This window comes from Ctenopharyngodon idella, chromosome 14, assembly GCF_019924925.1.
Source record: "Ctenopharyngodon idella isolate HZGC_01 chromosome 14, HZGC01, whole genome shotgun sequence".
Taxonomy (NCBI): domain Eukaryota; kingdom Metazoa; phylum Chordata; class Actinopteri; order Cypriniformes; family Xenocyprididae; genus Ctenopharyngodon; species Ctenopharyngodon idella.
Genome location: NC_067233.1, coordinates 27,702,614 through 27,720,829, shown reverse-complemented (window position 1 = coordinate 27,720,829; position 18,216 = coordinate 27,702,614). Strand labels below are relative to the sequence as shown.

Genomic DNA, 18,216 nt, shown 5'->3' with positions numbered 1-18,216 from the left:
TGATTACAATCTCAAGAAGATAAATCATGGTGCACAACCTTATACTGTACAGAGAAAGACAAACGGACAGAACAAGACTGTAAATAACTGTTCTTTGATTCTTTACAGTTTACATTGGTAACAAGGCATTTTCAACAAGGTATTTTAAAAAAGAAATCTCTGATGAAGTTAGAAACTGACTTTGTTCATTTGACAACAACAATGACATTTTGATGATCCATAGGCAATCAGCGGAATCTATAAACTTGCGTTGTAGTAAAATATTCATAGGTTTTAATTTTATAATCAGAGAAGTGCTCACATTTAATACAAATCAAGGCTTTTTGATGTATTTTGTTCAAAAGTTCCAATGCCTTTTAAACGTACCATGGTACACGTCGCATGTTAATCAGTGTGGGAATTGGAAGATCTTTAATTGACGACATGATGTGGTGTTTTACGGTAACGAAGAGCTATTTACATGTTTAATGTGCAGAGCAAATAGAAAGCCTCCAGCTGAGCCTGCTTTAATTGGAGATTGTTCTTCCTGATAGGCTTTTTCATCAGTGTAGAGCTCATTCAGAAGCACAAAGAATCAAAGCGACCTTATGGTACCTCAGAAAGATGCGGGGTAATTGCTGTCATTAATTAAAAAATAAACACCTTCAAGCTTCGTCAAAGCAGAGGTCTGAATGGTACAACAGCAAATGTAAATGCTAAATAGATGAAATAAAGGTATGTCTCCACAAATAACAGTTGTGTTTGTGGCCTTAATGAAACGATGTAAGCAATATGTTTTTCAGACAGTTTTAAATGTTACAGTGAAGTTTTAAAATAAATGAAATATTGCCAAAGTCAATATACTATAAGAAACATCAAATATATTTAATCCATTGCAAAAGCATGTTATGTGTCCTAGTACAGGGATAAAAACATGATTTTTGTGGCACTTTTATGGACAATCTTGATGATTTAGGCTCTCTATATTTAACTAATTAATATGTATAGTTGTTCAGGCCATTATTCACTGCATTAAATTTTGTAAATCCATAACACTTACTTTTAGTATCCTAGAATATATGATTCAAATAAATATTTATTTGCCCTTGTTTGGTAGTATTTGATCAGTGCCCCTTTAAATCTGATTTTCCATTAAATATCCGGCTTTCTCTGAGTACAAACAAACTACTGATGCAATCTATAAACATTGTAATTCAATATTCACATGATAAGTGCATTATATCACTGTAAACTGTCTTATGAGTAATGTTTCCACCTACTATTAATCAGACTGAAATCAAATATAAAGTCCTCACAGCATATATTCACTGCTGGTATCATCTGTGGGGTTTTGCAGTCTTATTACATTGTAATTACCAATTTGTAACAATGTAATAAGTAAAAAGACATGTACTAGTCTAACGGACGAAATTTATTTTTCTCACTTGCTTTATTCCCAATTCAAGAATAGCATATAAAGCATGAAAAAGAACACAACTGTTCTGTTTTTCATTGCAAGACAAACTGGGGGCATTAGAGGTGCATCTAATAGGCAGAGCAGGTTGTTTACTTCACTGCTAGAGTGAGTCACTTCTGCTGGTTTCTGATGAACTGCCAGAGGGCCACAGATTTCTTTGCCAGACTGGCATAACTCAAACAAGCACAGCAACAGATGCCACAGAAACCACACAAGTTTTAGAAACCGACTCCATAGAAATAAGAAAACAGCTGGTAATATTGTTCATGGGAAGGAGAATTTCACTATTTGCATAATGATGCTTTTGCCTTGCATCAAAGGAAGTCCATGAAGTGAATAAAGGCTTCCAACAAAAAATGTGCTCTGACTTACTTTTGCTCTGTAATTAATTTGGAAAACAATTCTTTCTGATAGTTGTCAGATGTTTTAAATATTGAATCCTGATGTATTGCTATTCATGTGCTACAGTGAGTATTGCACTATAATAAACCATTATTAGACGGTAAGCATTTCTCGCTACGTTATGTGAACATTGCCTAGGAAACATCCGTGAAGGAGGTAATGAGAAACGTATATGATGTATATTCAGCTGTACAATATGTAAAGATGCACTCAAAAGCACTTAGACGTCATTCACTTTTAAGTCATTTTCTATCATCATCAGAGCAGAAAACGAAAATTTGAAATGTACTTGAACATTAAAGCGAAAACAGGTACCACAACCGCCATTTTACAAAGAAAATAAATAAATAATCATGTTATGAAAACAGAAAAATTGGATATACCAATATGGTATGGAAAATCATTCAGATCCATTGTCATCCTTAAATATAGACTCTAATAAATTTCCATTGGATACGCAGGCACTTTTGAAAAATCTTAGTGAAATGTCTTTTTCACACATACATCCCGTCTCTCGCTCCCATTCTGACATTGACGTGATAGACTGACATATGAAGCTTTACAATACAATGAACCCTGCCAATGAAAATCTGCTCCAAACACACACACACGCACACACACACACACACACATACACACAAATACCTACATTAATGAACACACCAGCAAACTGGTTATCAACAATTTCGTATCATATTTAACATTAAATTCATCAGTAAAGAGTTTATGCATGGAAAATTAACATTTGATTAAAAAAGGTTTGTGATTTGATCACATGATGCAATTGTTTAGGCCATAAAATTCTGACCTAGCATGTTTGGGAGTGTCTCTGGAGATAGAAAAATGTAATGTTAAAGTACAAGCATTAATAAACTCTCTATAGATAATAACTTAATGTTAAACGTTATCAAGCCAGCCCTAAAGATGCTGGAAACAACCGAAAAACTGGACGAAACACATAGATTCTTCATAGTGCTCATGAAATATGCTGATGTCTCTCAGTTCTACTGTACCTCTACCTCTCTGCATTAACATGCAAGATTGAACAAACACCAAACAGTTAAAATAGCTGTCATTTACAACACAGTCATTATGGTACATATTGGAAAAAAATCTTTAAGATTCTCTGATACCCCCCTCAGAGATATCAATCTGTCATATGTGCATATGTATAAGTTAATTGCACAGGGAAATTCTCCCATCAGCCTCAGACGCTGCGAACACAAGACGTGAAGTCTGTTTCAGAGAACGCAGCTTTGGAGCGAAGCCAACAAGCCTATCATACTGCTCACACTGACGCCAGCTGTCATAGTGCCACAGTAAAAGAGAAAGACGGTGACGTTTGAGAGAATACATGACTACCGCACCCGTCCCTTACAGTCATTACAAAAGCCTTGACAGATAAGCACAATTTCAAATGGGTACGTATGAATCTCCAGATGGGGTGAATCTATGCGTTTGAGATGAATGCCGTGTTAACAGCTCATTTATCTGTACCCTAATTCCTGTGTGTCTCAATCTTGCAGTGGTAAGGCCTGAAATTTACTTTACGCAAGTCAGCTAGACAAGCTGGATTTTAATGTGTCATGTTCTGAAAGGTGTCAGAGCGCAATTCATAATGCAACGGCCAATGTGTGTATTCTCAGCAATGCCATAGCGGCTATTAGAGTGAACCAAACATGTCCGATCCTGTTCCCAAGGCCCTGCAGCAGCAGGATTGGACACTTCTGTTTCAGTTCAACTACTGTCATGGTGAAGCAACAGTTTGAAGAGCTAGTTAAGCAAGTAGCAACCTGAGTCACACAGTCATGAGGGTCTGCAGGGGTCATTCTATGATATCACTTCCTGTTTTATGTTTTTTGCCCCTACATGTTTGCCAGAGTTTTTCAAAAATTAATAAGCAGTGAAGCAGTTGTATACATGTATTCACTGCTTATTAATTTCTGAAAAACTCAGGCAAACATACATATACATTACATATATATTACCGTTAAAAAGTTTGGAGTCCATAAGATTTTTTTGTGTTTGTTTTTGAAGGAAGTATAATATGCTCAGTGAGGCTGCATTTATTTGATCAAAAACACAGTAAAAACAGTAATATTGTGAAATATTATTACAATTTAAAATAACTATTTTCTATCTGAACATTTTATAATGTAATTTATTTCTGTGATGCAAAGCTGAATTTTCAGCATCATTACTCCAGTCTTCAGTGTCACATGATCCTTCAGAAATCATTTTAATATGCCGATTTGCTGCTCAAGAAAGGTTCCCCCCCCCATTTGAAACAGAAATATTTTGTGACATTATAAATGTCTTTACTGTCACTTTTGATCAATTTAATATGTGTTTGCTAAATAAAAACATTACTTAAAAAAACAAAAACAAACAAGGTATGACCCCAAACTTTTGAACAGTAGTGTGTATAGTATAGTAATATATATATATATATATATATATATATATATATATATATATATATATATATATATGTGTATATATATGTGTATATATATATATATATATATATATATATATATATATATATATATATACACATATATATACACACACATATATATATATATATAGTGCTGTCAAATGATTAATCGATTGTCAATCGATTTTTTGATTAAATTAATAGATGAAAAAAAAATGAAAACAATATTGTCAGTGGCCCCCAGACATTCAAAGGAAAATCTATCACTGAGGTTTGTTACTGGCAGAGTATTACGCATTAAAAATGTTTAGCAGTCTCGTGCACCTGCAATTTGTTGATCAAGCATTCACATCTGCCTTTGCGTACTTGCGTAAAGTGTGTTTCTGGCCTAACCTGCCTTACAATGCAAATTGGATTTGCCACACAGAGGTCACTAGTTGAATTTCCGTTAAACAATGTTGGTAAGTTGCTGCTATACCGTCACAAATTCAGGTCTTGTAACAGATGCATAAATTTGGCCTCCCATAGTGCTGTAATTTGAAGCAGCAGTGCTCCGTCCTTCCAGGTTCGCCTTCCACGACATCCCAAGACTTTCCTGACGCACTCTTACAGGAATCAAGCTGGAACAAGGACATGGCACCATCCAGGGAATAACTCACAGTTCTGAGGCTCGCTAGTGGTTAACTGCAGACTTCCCTCAGGGTTCTGGAGGGTTGTAGATGGCAAAAATGGTGGAGGTAGTGATGAACGGTGGGGAAGAGTGTGAGAGAGAGAAAGACAGAGAGAGAGGAAGAGCACAGTGGAAGTGCCAGCACTATAACAAATGGGCCTCCAGCCGAAGCCAGTGCAATCCTTGGCGTATGTAGCGCACCAGTTCTGTCATGCTGCTGTGCTGCGTCAACGGTTCCATTACTGAGTCCAGCTCCACAAAGAACTCTGGCAGAAGAGAGACACACACAGAGTGATCATCAACATGGGAAGTTTGTGACTCTGGTAAATTATTTATAACAGGTGTTGATAACCTTTTAGACATTAAGTGCTATTTTAATTGTGCCATTGACAGCAAAAACCAACAATAAAGCAGATGGAGCTTGCTGGCAAGAAACCATAACTACAACATCTTGACCCAAAAAGCATGTGGGTTCACTGACGGCATTCAAAAGTAGTCATGTATTCAGACAAAATACAGTTGTTTATAACATATAAATAGCTATTAAAAAATGTCTTGCCAGTGACTGTTTTAGGGCTCTCAAAAGTAGAAACAATGGACTTAAGAAAATCCTGTCTTTATTTAGTAAACAAACTTCTTCCCTGGGGACAGATTCTTATTTTCAAACTTTAAGAATATTTTGTATACCTAAAAACATTTCTTAAGAAAGTTCTAAAGACAAAATCTGAATTTCTGAAAGGAATGTTCTTAGAATACTTTTGAAATTAGGATAACCTCCACCTGGTCTTAGATCTCCAAAAGTAAGATGTTTTTACTGTTGATTCAAATATTAAACATTACAACATTGGCAGCCAGTCACATAAAGCCACTTGTTTCATATAATACATATTACTATTACTATGGATATGGATATGCATGAGTACTCTGAAGTGACAACAATGATCAGTCATGATTATGCATAACATGATTTTTTTTTTTTTTTGCTAAATTTAAAATGAAGTAACAAATTAATCAACAGTCTGGTTGAGACAGGCTCTTTAAAAACAATTATTTAAAAAAAATGGCACATGAATATTCAGATCATTTGCAGGTAGCGCAAAAAGTGGTGTTTTTGAGGTGTTTGAGTTGAGCAGCGAGTTTGTGCAAGAATTGCCATACAGTCAGATAACTTCAAAATCTGTCATTTTCTTCTTAAGAAAAAAATTTGTTCTTAAGAACATATTTGAGAACTTCTTAAGCATATTTCAAGAATTGCACTTAAGAACATCCCAACACAATCTCATGACAATTCATAACTATTTTACGATTTGGTGGCTAATTAGTATGAATTCGTACAACGTCATTTGTCCATTTTTGTACGGTTTGCTTATGCCCCAGTGATAGGTATGTTTAGGGGTACTTACTTTTTTCTAATAATCGTCTGCTTTTGTACGATTCACATCGTATGAATTAATGTGAAATCGTAAAATAGTTACATTTTCCCTTGAGATCAGGTTTAACACTCTTAATGAGTTCTTAAGTATTAAGTTTCTTAACAATTTATCTGAACTTTTTCCCTGCCATTGTTGGAATTTTACATAATTTATGACACAACGCTTTCCCACTCCATATTTTCCCTGTTATACGGTAGGGGGCACTATAATGCATCTCCTGAAAAGTACTGAATCTCCGGATCAAAACAGAAACGAAGAAGAAGCAGAAATAAACGATAAAAGCATTGCTTATGCACGTTGTAATCTTTGACAAAAACACAATTTTCTTAGTTTTTTGTTCAAAATGTTGCTTTTTTTTTTTTTTTTAAATGAAACTTACCCATATTCAAGTGTTGACATGTTGCATAAAGCTAGAGTAAAAGATTTTGGTAACACTTTAGTATAGGGAACACATGTAAACTATTAACTATGACTTTTCCCTCAATAAACTCCTAATTTATTGCTTATTAATAGTTAGTAAGGTAGTTGTTAAGTTTAAGTATTGGGTAGGATTAAGAATGTAGAATAAGGCATTAATATGTGCTTAACTAGTACTAATAAATAGCCAATATTCTATTAATATGCATGCTAATAAGCAACTAGTAAAAAGACCCTAAAATAAAGTGTTACCAAGTTTTTTTTTTTTTTTTTTAATAGCAGAGTCTCTGTTCTTTCTTTTGATATATTGTATGTTTAGATATTCATACAACAAAATATTCTGTGGGCCATGACATTTTTTGTGAAAATGATAAAAAAAATGCTGGTGGAGAAAGAGTTAAGAAACTTCATATATATATATATATATATATATATATATATATATATATATATATATATATATATATATATATATATATATATAAGAAAGAGAGTATAAAGATATTTGAGAATTCGGCCCCTGGTTTTCATGCAGCTATGATGGAAAAAAAATTCTACAATAAAGATGTAAATAAAAATAATAATTGTTTCTTAATTGAACATAGAAAAATCTGTTTTTAAAAACTACCCATTCATCTTTAACTACATTTTCCTGGGCACCGAAAATCAAAGAGAAACATCAATGTGAATCTTCTCAAGTGTAGCCTGAAGATAACGTGAGTATCTGATGACATCACTGCCACCTACTAATGACTGCAGCAATTAGCAAACAGATGACAACAAAAGACTAAAGAGTCATGTACGCGCCCGAGGACCTGATACTGTCATAATTAGCCAATCCCGCTCTCATTCAGACCAAAGCTCATACCCACCAGCCTTTAACTGCATTCATTTCTAGGAAAGACACTGAGGAGGGGAAGTTGAGAGAGAGTTTATTACGGCTGATTTCTGAGGCGGGGGAGACCTCGTACAACACGCAGGGTCTCAGAGCGTTTTAATTAGTCTCCTCCAGAGGACACACAGAGAGAGAAAGAGGAAATGACAAGCCACATCATATCTCAAATGCAATTAGCATAGTGGCTTTTTCATTTCTCTGGTGGTTCGTATCAAATGTTGAGTCACTGATAACGCTGCAAGTGCGAGAGGTGAATTTCTTATATAACACAGAGATACAGTTTATGACAGTGAAGACAAATGAGATTTATCCGCAAGGGAGAGATTTTGGGAGAATTTGGAAAAAGAAATTCTTCACTTCGATGATTGTTTTATTATGCAAGATATAAAGGCCCTAAAAATGGTAGGCGAATAACAAATTTTGTCTCTTGGCTACAGCTACGTATGCTTGTATTTAATATACTCAATTCAAGAGCTAAAACACTTGAAATAAAATGAAAATAATCAATGCATGTCTTCCAAAATGGTATGTCACTTAATGAACAAAGAATAATATTTAATCATTTTCATTTCTATGCACCAACAATTCCATACCAAATCATTTTAATACATGAAAAATGCTGAGAGTTCTGTGATCTATTTTCGAATGATAATGAATTATTTGAATTAGCAAAGAATTTAGGAAACTTCATGGCCAAATAAAAAATAAAATGATTTCAATATTCACAGTGGTGCTTTATGTTATATCCCCAACAAAATCACTGTAAACATATGTATTTGTATTTATTGCTCAGCTATACTCTCTACTTGCAGTCCAAAGAAAAAAACGAGTGTCACAAACTGTCTACTGAACAATAAAACCTGAAATATAACTCAAAAACCATCCTACCTTGACTTTCCTGGGCCAGCTTGTCAGCGGTTTCCCAGTGTTCATAGCTGCGCAGGATGTTGTTGGTGATGTTGACATGACTGGCTGCCATGTGGTGGATGCGTTGGGGAATGGCCACACTTCCAGAGGCAGAGGAAGAGCCCATCACTCCAGTGCTGCTGCTGACCGAACTGACAGGAGATGGACTCAGGGACATGGGAGACGGGGTACCTGTGCTCCTGTTAAGAGACAGATGAAACACTGACCAATGAGAATTTTGGAAAATCAAATCTGCTGTATTCCAGCATCATTTCAAACTGAGCCGGCACTTTCCATTCCCTCAAAATGGATCATTCCTATCCTTCAAACATAAGTGACAAGCGACCCATTAAAATAAATTTTGTTGCTCAGTTTCTGTATTTTATGTTACATTCGGTAGCCCCGCCCACAGTGAAATCTCATTGGATCAATATCATGTGCCACATTGCTCTATATTACTCAAATATTTTGATTTGCTGTTGTTTTCTAAAGTGCAAATGCTTCAGGGTGAACTATTTTCATGTTACGCCTGGTTCGTACAAAGTGTTACAGCTTGAATGCTCAGTACAGTCATGTTCAGTACAACATGTTAGTGTATGGCAATGACTACCTTTATAAAAAAAGACATAAATAAACTTCAGAAAGAATACACATAAGTGTGAACTGAATGTAATGTTTTCGGACACATAATTGCATGTTATTTACAATCAAATGAACATACATTATTACATTTATATTAAATGCAATTAGTTAAACTTTTTTGACCCTCTTAAGTAAGACTTTAGTTTAGACTTATAGTTACTTCTATTGTCTTTGAAATATGGTTAAAGTTTACTGCAGAATGTACTGACAAGCATTTTTTGTCAATTAAAATATACTTTAATGTAATTTCTAATGAAACTAATATGTCATGTATTTGTAATTATTTGCAATTTAGTACATTTAAAATATATTAACTTAATGTATCACACAGTTAAAATTATATTAAAGTATACTTTACATGTGTTTTACTGTATTAGTCAACATCAAAATCAGTGCACTTCTTTATATCATGCAAGCAAGATTATTAAAACAATGATTTAATATGTACTTAAAGTAAAACTTTTAAATTTGATGTAATTACAAGTGCACTTTTTAAAAAAAAAGCGTTCTTAAGTTTGTTACAAAACAGTCAAGAGAGTTAAGTGGCCTTTTATTTCATTAATATTATATTATCTGCAAGTACAGATTTTTAAAAATATACTTTTACGATTTCAAGTACACTACAAGTGCACATAATTAAAGGGATAGTTCACCTATTTACTCACCTTCATGTCGTTCCAAACCCGTAAGACTTTTGTTAATCTTCGGAACACAAGATATTTTTGATGAAATCTGAGAGCTTTCTGTCCCTCCATTGACAGCTACATGACTACCACTTTGACGCTTTAAAAAGTTCATAAAGAGATCGTAAAAAAAAATTCATATAAATTGAACTGTTTTTAGTCCAAATTTTCGCTTTATATGATGAACAGATTGAATTTGAATTTGAATGATATAAGGGTGAGTAATTAAGGACAGAATTTTCATTTTTGGGTGAACTATCCCTTTAAGCACACAGGGTACCACCACTACCGTCAGCCATGAGAATCTTTATATTTACCCAACAACCCCTTTTATCAGTATCTCAGTACATTATCAACAGTAACCCGAAGACACAGTCATCCCTCCAGACAGCTATTGGCACACATATTCATTGGTCTCTTTAGTGCTGCAACCCAAACAATCTGGTTCAGCGGCCTGTAATCCACTGAAAAATGGAAACACACTCAAGCCTCTGCCGGCTAAATTATGCGCCCTGTCAACAGCCAGGCCCATTCGCAATGGGTTTCAGGGCTCTGCTAAAATAAATAAACTCCCTCTGAGGTGAAAAGAAAGCTGAAAAAGATTCATGATGGTAAAGGATGAGGAGGAGGTTGAGGATGGATGTGTTGATCACAGCTACAGCAGGTACGGCTGGCTCTTTATTGCTAATGTAGTGGCTGCAGGGGCCGGACCGGTGAAGCTAATTGCTTTTGACAGGCAGGTTGGCAGGCGAACAGCGGGCCTGGGTAGTGTCCAGCTAGAGGCCAGATCAGACACACACACAAAGTCAAACACAGCGCCTCTCGCACCAGCTCACCCCATTGGTACTCAGTTGCCATGGAGCTGACATGGAAGCAATGCTGCTTTCCCAGAGTTCATCTCTTCATGTCCTTTCATTGATGTCAAGATACCATGACTGAGGTTTCATATCTCACACTATAGTTTTTCCCTACTTGGCAGCGGGAGGAAGTTTCAGGAGGGCTGTTCTCAAGCAAGATGGAATCTTTTCATAAGCTGGCAGAAATACAAAAGGACAAGGAGAAGAAAATACACGTACTTTCCATTGGCTCCCCACGGTGAAGGTGCTTGGGAACTTTTTGCAGAACTCTGAGGGAACAAGAAAACGTAGGTTGAGAACATTATTTATAAGCAGACAGCACATAATTGGCAAATGCAAACAAGTTAGGTCTTGTGCACATGTTCAAATGCTATTAATCATAATTGGCTTACTGTTTAACAATGTACATGAAGTAATGCCATGCATGATTAATAAGAACATGCTATTCCAATAAATATGCAGTCAAGATCTCTAGCTCTATTTCTTATTTGCGAGAAACAAAGGCATGGGGTCTTACCTTGAAATACTCCATTAGTGAGCGTGAATACTTCATTGCATGATCTTTCTTCAGCTTGAACATTCGCAAGTACAGAAGTGACAAACATCGATTGCTGAAAAAGAGAAAACAATCATTATGTACTATTAAGATCCAGTCTAATGTATTCAAGGAATATTGAAAGATGCTGTTAAGACTACTAATGTACCTTCATCAAGGCAAGTATGGGAGTTTCATTAGCTTTGGGCACTTTTATGTTCCACAGATTTATTTTTATTAAAACAAACTTTTTGTTATATGAAGATTACAATAAAAACACATTTTTAACCATGCCATTATTATTTATGCAGATTTTTTAATGTCTTTATGGGTAGATTTTATTGTTTTATTCTTGTCACAGACCTAGACTTTTTGTCTTAAAACATAAAAATCCATCATATAAAAATGTAATTGCATTTTTAAAAACATTATAATCAAAAAAGTGACAAAATTCTCAACCATTTCAATATTTAAGTTAAAATTATATGTATCGATCTGTACACAAATGATGATATTTCCATTATGATAAAATTTTGCCTATTATACAGTATATTAACTACAGTGTTAATGAACAGCTTGAGATGATATATGAAACAAAATAAAAGAGATAAAAACAAAATAAAGCAAAAATCATTATGAAAAGAATTTTTTTTTTCCTCTAATCAACCTGTAATTTTGTCAAATTATACAAAAAATGTGAAAATATTATTTAATTGTGTATTTGTAGGATGAAATGCTAGCTATTAAGGCTATGTTTACACTGTCAGTTTTTGGGATTGACAACCGCATTTACTCACAGGTGTGAGTCTTGAAATGTCCCATTCACACAGCAACTTACAGTAGCATCTCGAATACTGTCTGTCTGAACGTGCAACGATAGTGAAACCCGTATTCTCATACCAGTAACCAGAGACAGAGACCAAAGTAATATCAAAGATGGCGACATCCATAAAATCTAAAAGTCTTATCACTTTTGATACGACAAGAGTCCAATCGAGCCATGAGTTCATCCGTCAAATCTTCTTTAACCGACAGCAGCTTTTATATCTGGGCAGAGAACGGAGCACTTCAGTCGTGTGTAGAACACACAACTGACTAGAGCAGCTCCAGTGGAGAACAGCGGATCTAAAACCTTCAGATGACACACAACTCAAATCTCTGTCACTGTAAGTTAATAAAGCAAAACCACGCACGAAAACCCGCAACACACTGTAGCAGACATGTGTTTGTGCAGCTCCCTCGCATTGTGTGACGTGACAGACAACTAGTTGTCCAGTTCTGTTTCGTTCAAACAGCGTTTGTTTTCTGAGAATGCAGATGTGAATCCTAAAACTTTACGGCTTTGAGTTGGGTTGCAGAATGCGGTTGTGAGTCCTGAAAACCTACAGGTGTGAGTTTGGTTATAGAATGCGTTTATCACTCCCATAAATAACTGAACTGTGTGTGAACGTAACTGTATTAAAGGGTTAGTTCACCCATTTACTCACCCTCATATCGTTCCACACCATAAGACACTTCTTGTTCGCCTTCGGAACACAAATAAAAATCTTTTTGATGAAATCTGAGAGCTTTTTGTCCCTCCATAGACAGCTTTGTGACTTACTTTGATGCTTCAAAAAGTTCATAAAGAGATCGAAAAAAAAAAAGTCCACATGAATTGAGTGGTTTAAATCAGTTTAAATTTAGGCTTTTATTCACATATAAACATTCATCAACTCACACATCAGTTGTGGTAAATGGAAGCTCAAGCATGTTTGCATGACGCGTGCGAGAACCAATGAGGTTCATTCTTGTGTGTTACGCAGCACATTTGAGCTTCTGCAAGAGGTTTGTTCTCGTGCGTCAAGCAGTTTCGGTTGAGCTTCCATTTGTGTTCGCTGATAAAAAGTTTATATTTGAATTAAAGCCTAAATTCAATCTTTTCACCATATAAAGCGATCAAGTCTCTTCAGAAAATTTGGACTAAACCACTCATTTCATATGGATTCATTTTACGATCTCTTTATGAAGTTTTCGAAGCATAAAAGAGGTAGTCGCGTAGCTGTCTATGGAGGGACATAAAGCTCTCAGATTTCATCAAAAGGATCTTCATTTGTGTTCTGAAGATGAACGAAAGTCTTACAGGTTTGGAATGACATGAGGGTGAATAATTAATGACAGAATTTTCATTTTTGTGTGAACTATCCCTTTAAGGACTCAAATACAGGAGTGGGCAGTTTTATTCCAAAAATGTTAAAAAAAAAGTCATTTCCACCATAGAGTGTAATAAAAAGAGTTCAAACAAACAAAAACAGTACAAAAAAGTTGAATTAAATACTAACAATTGTGTGAAAATTCACAGGGCCAAAAAAGCCTATAGCAAGAAACATAAACAGTATCTTGTTGACAAAAACAACAACAGTATTATCACAAGCAGCAGCATGCATCAATATGAGCAGTGAAGAAAAAGCAGCCAGTATCATGGGGTGGCTGACCTTTCAACAGTATGCTTGCGAGACACCAGATGCTTGGGACATATGCACAGCCCCATGAAACCAAAACTAGCTTTCTCACATTTCTGACGCATCCAAAATACTGAAGTCACATTAATATATAAACAAGGTGTCTGTCCCTCTTAAAGCCGGACAGAAGCTTTTATGGCATCTTGCTGATGTTTCTTTATTGTGCATGAACCATTTCCCAATGTCACAGGTCAAAATCTACAGGTTATATTGGCCTAATATCTGAAACCAGAGAGTAAACATGTTTTTACAGCCCTCTTAAATGCATATAATATCACCCGAACAGTATTATGTCCTCGACCCAGGTTTATAAATCATAAACGCAGCAGCCTTTGAAAATCCCTTTCGGCTGCTAGACGGCTTTCATTAACAAGCCAGAAAGACTGGCAGCTGAATTCCAATCTGCGCTGATGACTGTCATCTCGCTATAAGCGCAAAACTAACCTTGACATTCAAAATAAACAAGCCGCCGCGGCGTGACAGGCAGGCAGAGCACGGGCGGCTTTTATCTGGGCGAGAATATGTTTCTGCCGTCACCATGTGGAAATCTTTCATTATCCTCTAATAGCTTAATGAAATACAGGAATAATGATCCACTCTAAGCTGATTAAGCGCTTTAGCAGTGTTTTAAAGCTTCCTTCCAGATATGGATGATTGTCGTCGAGCGATGGCTGAGAGGAGATTTAACTGGCTGCTAGAGCAAAGCGCTGGATTTAGCTTCTGATGGTACGCGGGGAACGGCGTTGGAGTTATAATACCACCCCTAACGCCCTTAGAAGGACCTAACGCTTACACCACTTCAAAACAACTATATCAGTTCGGTTATCAATGCAATTCACATTCGCAAGTCGTTTACCCTCAAAATAGTCAGTGGACTAATCTGACGTCACCAGACTATTGGCATAAAGTCTTGGCCGCATTGCGGGTCATTCTGGCTACATAGTCAGGAAAGGTTCTTCTTATTGACATTTAAAGTGACTGATCATGATTCACCTTTTTTGATGTTTAAGGGTGGGCAATCTCAAATAACCTGCATATCTCTCTCGAAGCAAAGCAGAATGTAGAAATATTCTCAAGGACACCATGTTTACTTGCTAATGTTCGATTTGATGAGCCTCGCAAAATGTGTAAAATCAAGCAAGTAGCTCTTCCTCTAAAAAGCTCATTGCAGAATATTTGTAAATAAAACTTGTGCATCCTGATTTCTGGAAACTGTGAGCTAGCCAATTAGATTGAAGATTGTTGTTTTGAGATTCACTAATCGTTCAAAAGTTTGTGATTTTTTAATGTTTCTGAAAGAAATGTTCACCAAGGCTGCATATATTTGATCAGAAATACAGTAATATTGTTAAATATTATTGCAATTTAAAATTACTATTTTATATTGTAATATATTTTAAAATGCAATTTATTACTGTGATGCAAAGCTGAATTTTCAGCATTATTACTCCAGTCTTCGGTGTCACATGATCCTTCAGAAATCATTTTAATATGCTGATTTGATGCCCAAGAAATACTGCTTAATATTTTTGTGAATGACACTTTGATACAATGATATTTTCAAACAATGCTAACAGACTGATATCTAGCTAGCTAGCTAGTAAGCTTGCTAGCTAGCAAGCAAAAGGACAATTAAACATTTTATATTTAGTACAAGTTTTGTTAACACTTTATTTTAGGGTCTTTTAACTAGTTGCTTATTAGCTTGCATATTACTAGAAAACTGGCTATTTATTAGTACTTATTAAGCACATATTAATGCCTTATTCTGCATGACCTTATTCTACACTCTTAATCCTACCCAATACCTAAACTTAACAACTACATTACTAACTATTAATAAGCAGTAAATTAGGAGTTTATTGAGGGAAAAGTCATAGTTAAAGGTTTATATGTGTTCCCTATACTATAGTGTTACCCAAGTTTTTAAAATATTACAACATTTCCATGTTTTATAGCGGCTGAACCGAATGACCTGATGTTTCAGGACATGCGTATGAGCAAGTGAAAACATGATTTTTTCAAATAGTTAAAAGAGAGTTAGTTACTTTGCTTCACGACCATGTTATCCTTTGCAGGTGTCTGAATGATGACACATCCTGTCACATGATATTGACCGCATGACTTGATCCAAAATGGTCCCTTTATATTGGTTACTCCGAATGACATCAATAAAATTTGTTTTTCCGGACATTCTTTCTCATAACAAAGCAACGACTTCTACACATAATTTTAATACAATTTTGCACTATGTTGATATATGATGTTATAAAATCATACCAGAATAAAAAAATATATACATTTATTACATTTTAAGATTTTTTAATCACAAATGACATGGCTGTATTGGCCTTTGGACGGTTAAACCGAATGACCTTTTGACACTTCAAAAACTTTAAAATATCTTTATATGTAGCAAAATATAATTATAACCTTTTGGATTCAATAAAAGAGATCTAGTTGTACTACCTTACATACTTTGGATGTCATATCTTTTTGTTTTCTATTATTATTAAGGTCTTTGGACAAAAAAATGACCCGTCACGTCATTGACCCATATATATACTGACCCCAAACTTTTGAATTGTACATATGATCAAATACAAAAAAAAACAAACTTACCACAGTACAGCGAGCTTCTTCTCAGCTATTGTGGCGGAATGACTGGTGAAGTTCTTTAATCTCATTGCATACCTTAAATAACAAAAGTACACAAGTTACACAAACATGAAAAAACTATAGGTAATGACAATCATCTTTTATTTTTAAATTATGAAGAAGGAACTGACCTGATGAGCTCTACAGTTTCTGAGTACATTGTGTATGGTGACTTGGCCTCTAATGGGTCCCGTTCCATGGCGTTGCCACATTCGATGAACGAGAGCGCCCCGTCTGCATAATTCACAGCTTTGCCGAACTTGTCCATCTGCAAAGCAAAAGTTGCATTAAAGGTTGAGATAATTACGCGAATGAAAAAGACTGAGGTAATTTTCAAAGCTCGTAAAGGCATATAGAAAAACAGATATGATCGGAGGAGGAAATAAAGCCATTAGGCTGAGGTAATTCTCTTATGAAGCAATCCGAGTCTGAAGATGTAATGCAGGTCTCTATGATAGTGCTGCAACGTGCAGATTTATGGCCACCGGGACGGCACATATTTCCAACTTCACGACAAGTTTATGGTTTAGAACAGTTCATTTTGTGTGGTAAAGTAGTACAAAGTGATTTTCTCTACATTTAGGGATTATGTTTTTCATCCTGACTTACTGGTATGACCTCATAAAGGCTAACTTTAACTCTCATATCTCGTTTCTTAAACGCAAACTAATCAATAGTACTAAACCACATTACGCCTGCCTCCGAAAACCCAACTGCATCCAACTCCGCAGACAAGCACAAACAATAAGAGCATTTCTCATCTCCATAGGAGCGTAAAATAGATTTAGTGACCACTTGCCTCTGCCGGCACCTCAGAAGCCGAGTCCATTCGTTTTCAAGTGAGCCCTTCAATACGAAGCGAGCGGACGCCCGGGATTCATTACACGCCTGCCACTACGCTCATGTAACGCTGGCAATCAATTCCCTTTACTTTGTATTCATGACTAGGCCTATACATCGTCATAGCGATTTATGACAGAGAGGATGTAACTTGCGATAATGGACAATGTCTCCAGAGATAATTGCCTGGATCCAATTATTAGGAGGTCTGGGGGTCTGTTTTGTAAATCTCTAACAAAGCTCCTGCTTTATGGATGCTAAGGGCAGACACAAGGGCTCTCGCTCGCCCAGATCGGAAAGTCTTCAATTATAAAAGGTCTGCCGAGAGAGCTTTTTCTCAGCTTGCTAATGGCTCTCTGTAGCGGAAGGGTTAGGTGTCCGTGTAGTTAAGAGCAGTGTGACAGGAATTTTTCATGTGCTCTTGCTGAGTGCCAACTTCCCATTGGAAAAAAAATTCACTAAAGATTGCGCTAATATCTCTGCTGCTCCTAGGCTGCGGTGCGACTGGATGAGAGACTGGATGAATGGAGTCTCTGGCTTTGCAGATTATTCTCCTGAGTAAAAGACTTCATAATTTTGCATATGTCTCCTCTAGAGTTTCGGAAGAGATCTGAACAATGTTACCAACAGTTCTCAGGTGCCAAGATATCAGATTCAGGGTTCCCACACTAATCATAATGCCTTACAGAGATTGCATTCACAAAGAGCGATGCTAAATAATATGGTTGCACTTTATTTTACAGTTGTGCATTTGCTTGCACATACTTACGTGTACTTGAAGTGTACTTACAGTGTACTTACCTAAGAAAGTACTGGATAATATAAGGTAACTACATGGGTTAAGGTTAGGTTTAGGGCTAGGTTCAGGGTAAGTACCTAGT

General features: G+C 35.8%; 1 protein-coding gene across 1 annotated transcript in view; it reads right to left on the bottom strand.

The window, feature by feature from the left end:
• Window positions 1-4,430: 4,430 nt before the first annotated feature.
• The window catches only part of aff2 (AF4/FMR2 family, member 2), a 244,320-nt gene continuing 230,534 nt past the window's right edge, over window positions 4,431-18,216 (bottom strand). Inside the window, 6 exon segments of the mRNA XM_051859758.1 lie at window positions 4,431-5,234; window positions 8,602-8,819; window positions 11,021-11,070; window positions 11,319-11,412; window positions 16,460-16,531; window positions 16,627-16,763. Of these exon segments, the coding sequence (XP_051715718.1) occupies window positions 5,113-5,234; window positions 8,602-8,819; window positions 11,021-11,070; window positions 11,319-11,412; window positions 16,460-16,531; window positions 16,627-16,763 (693 nt within the window). The 3' untranslated portion in view covers window positions 4,431-5,112.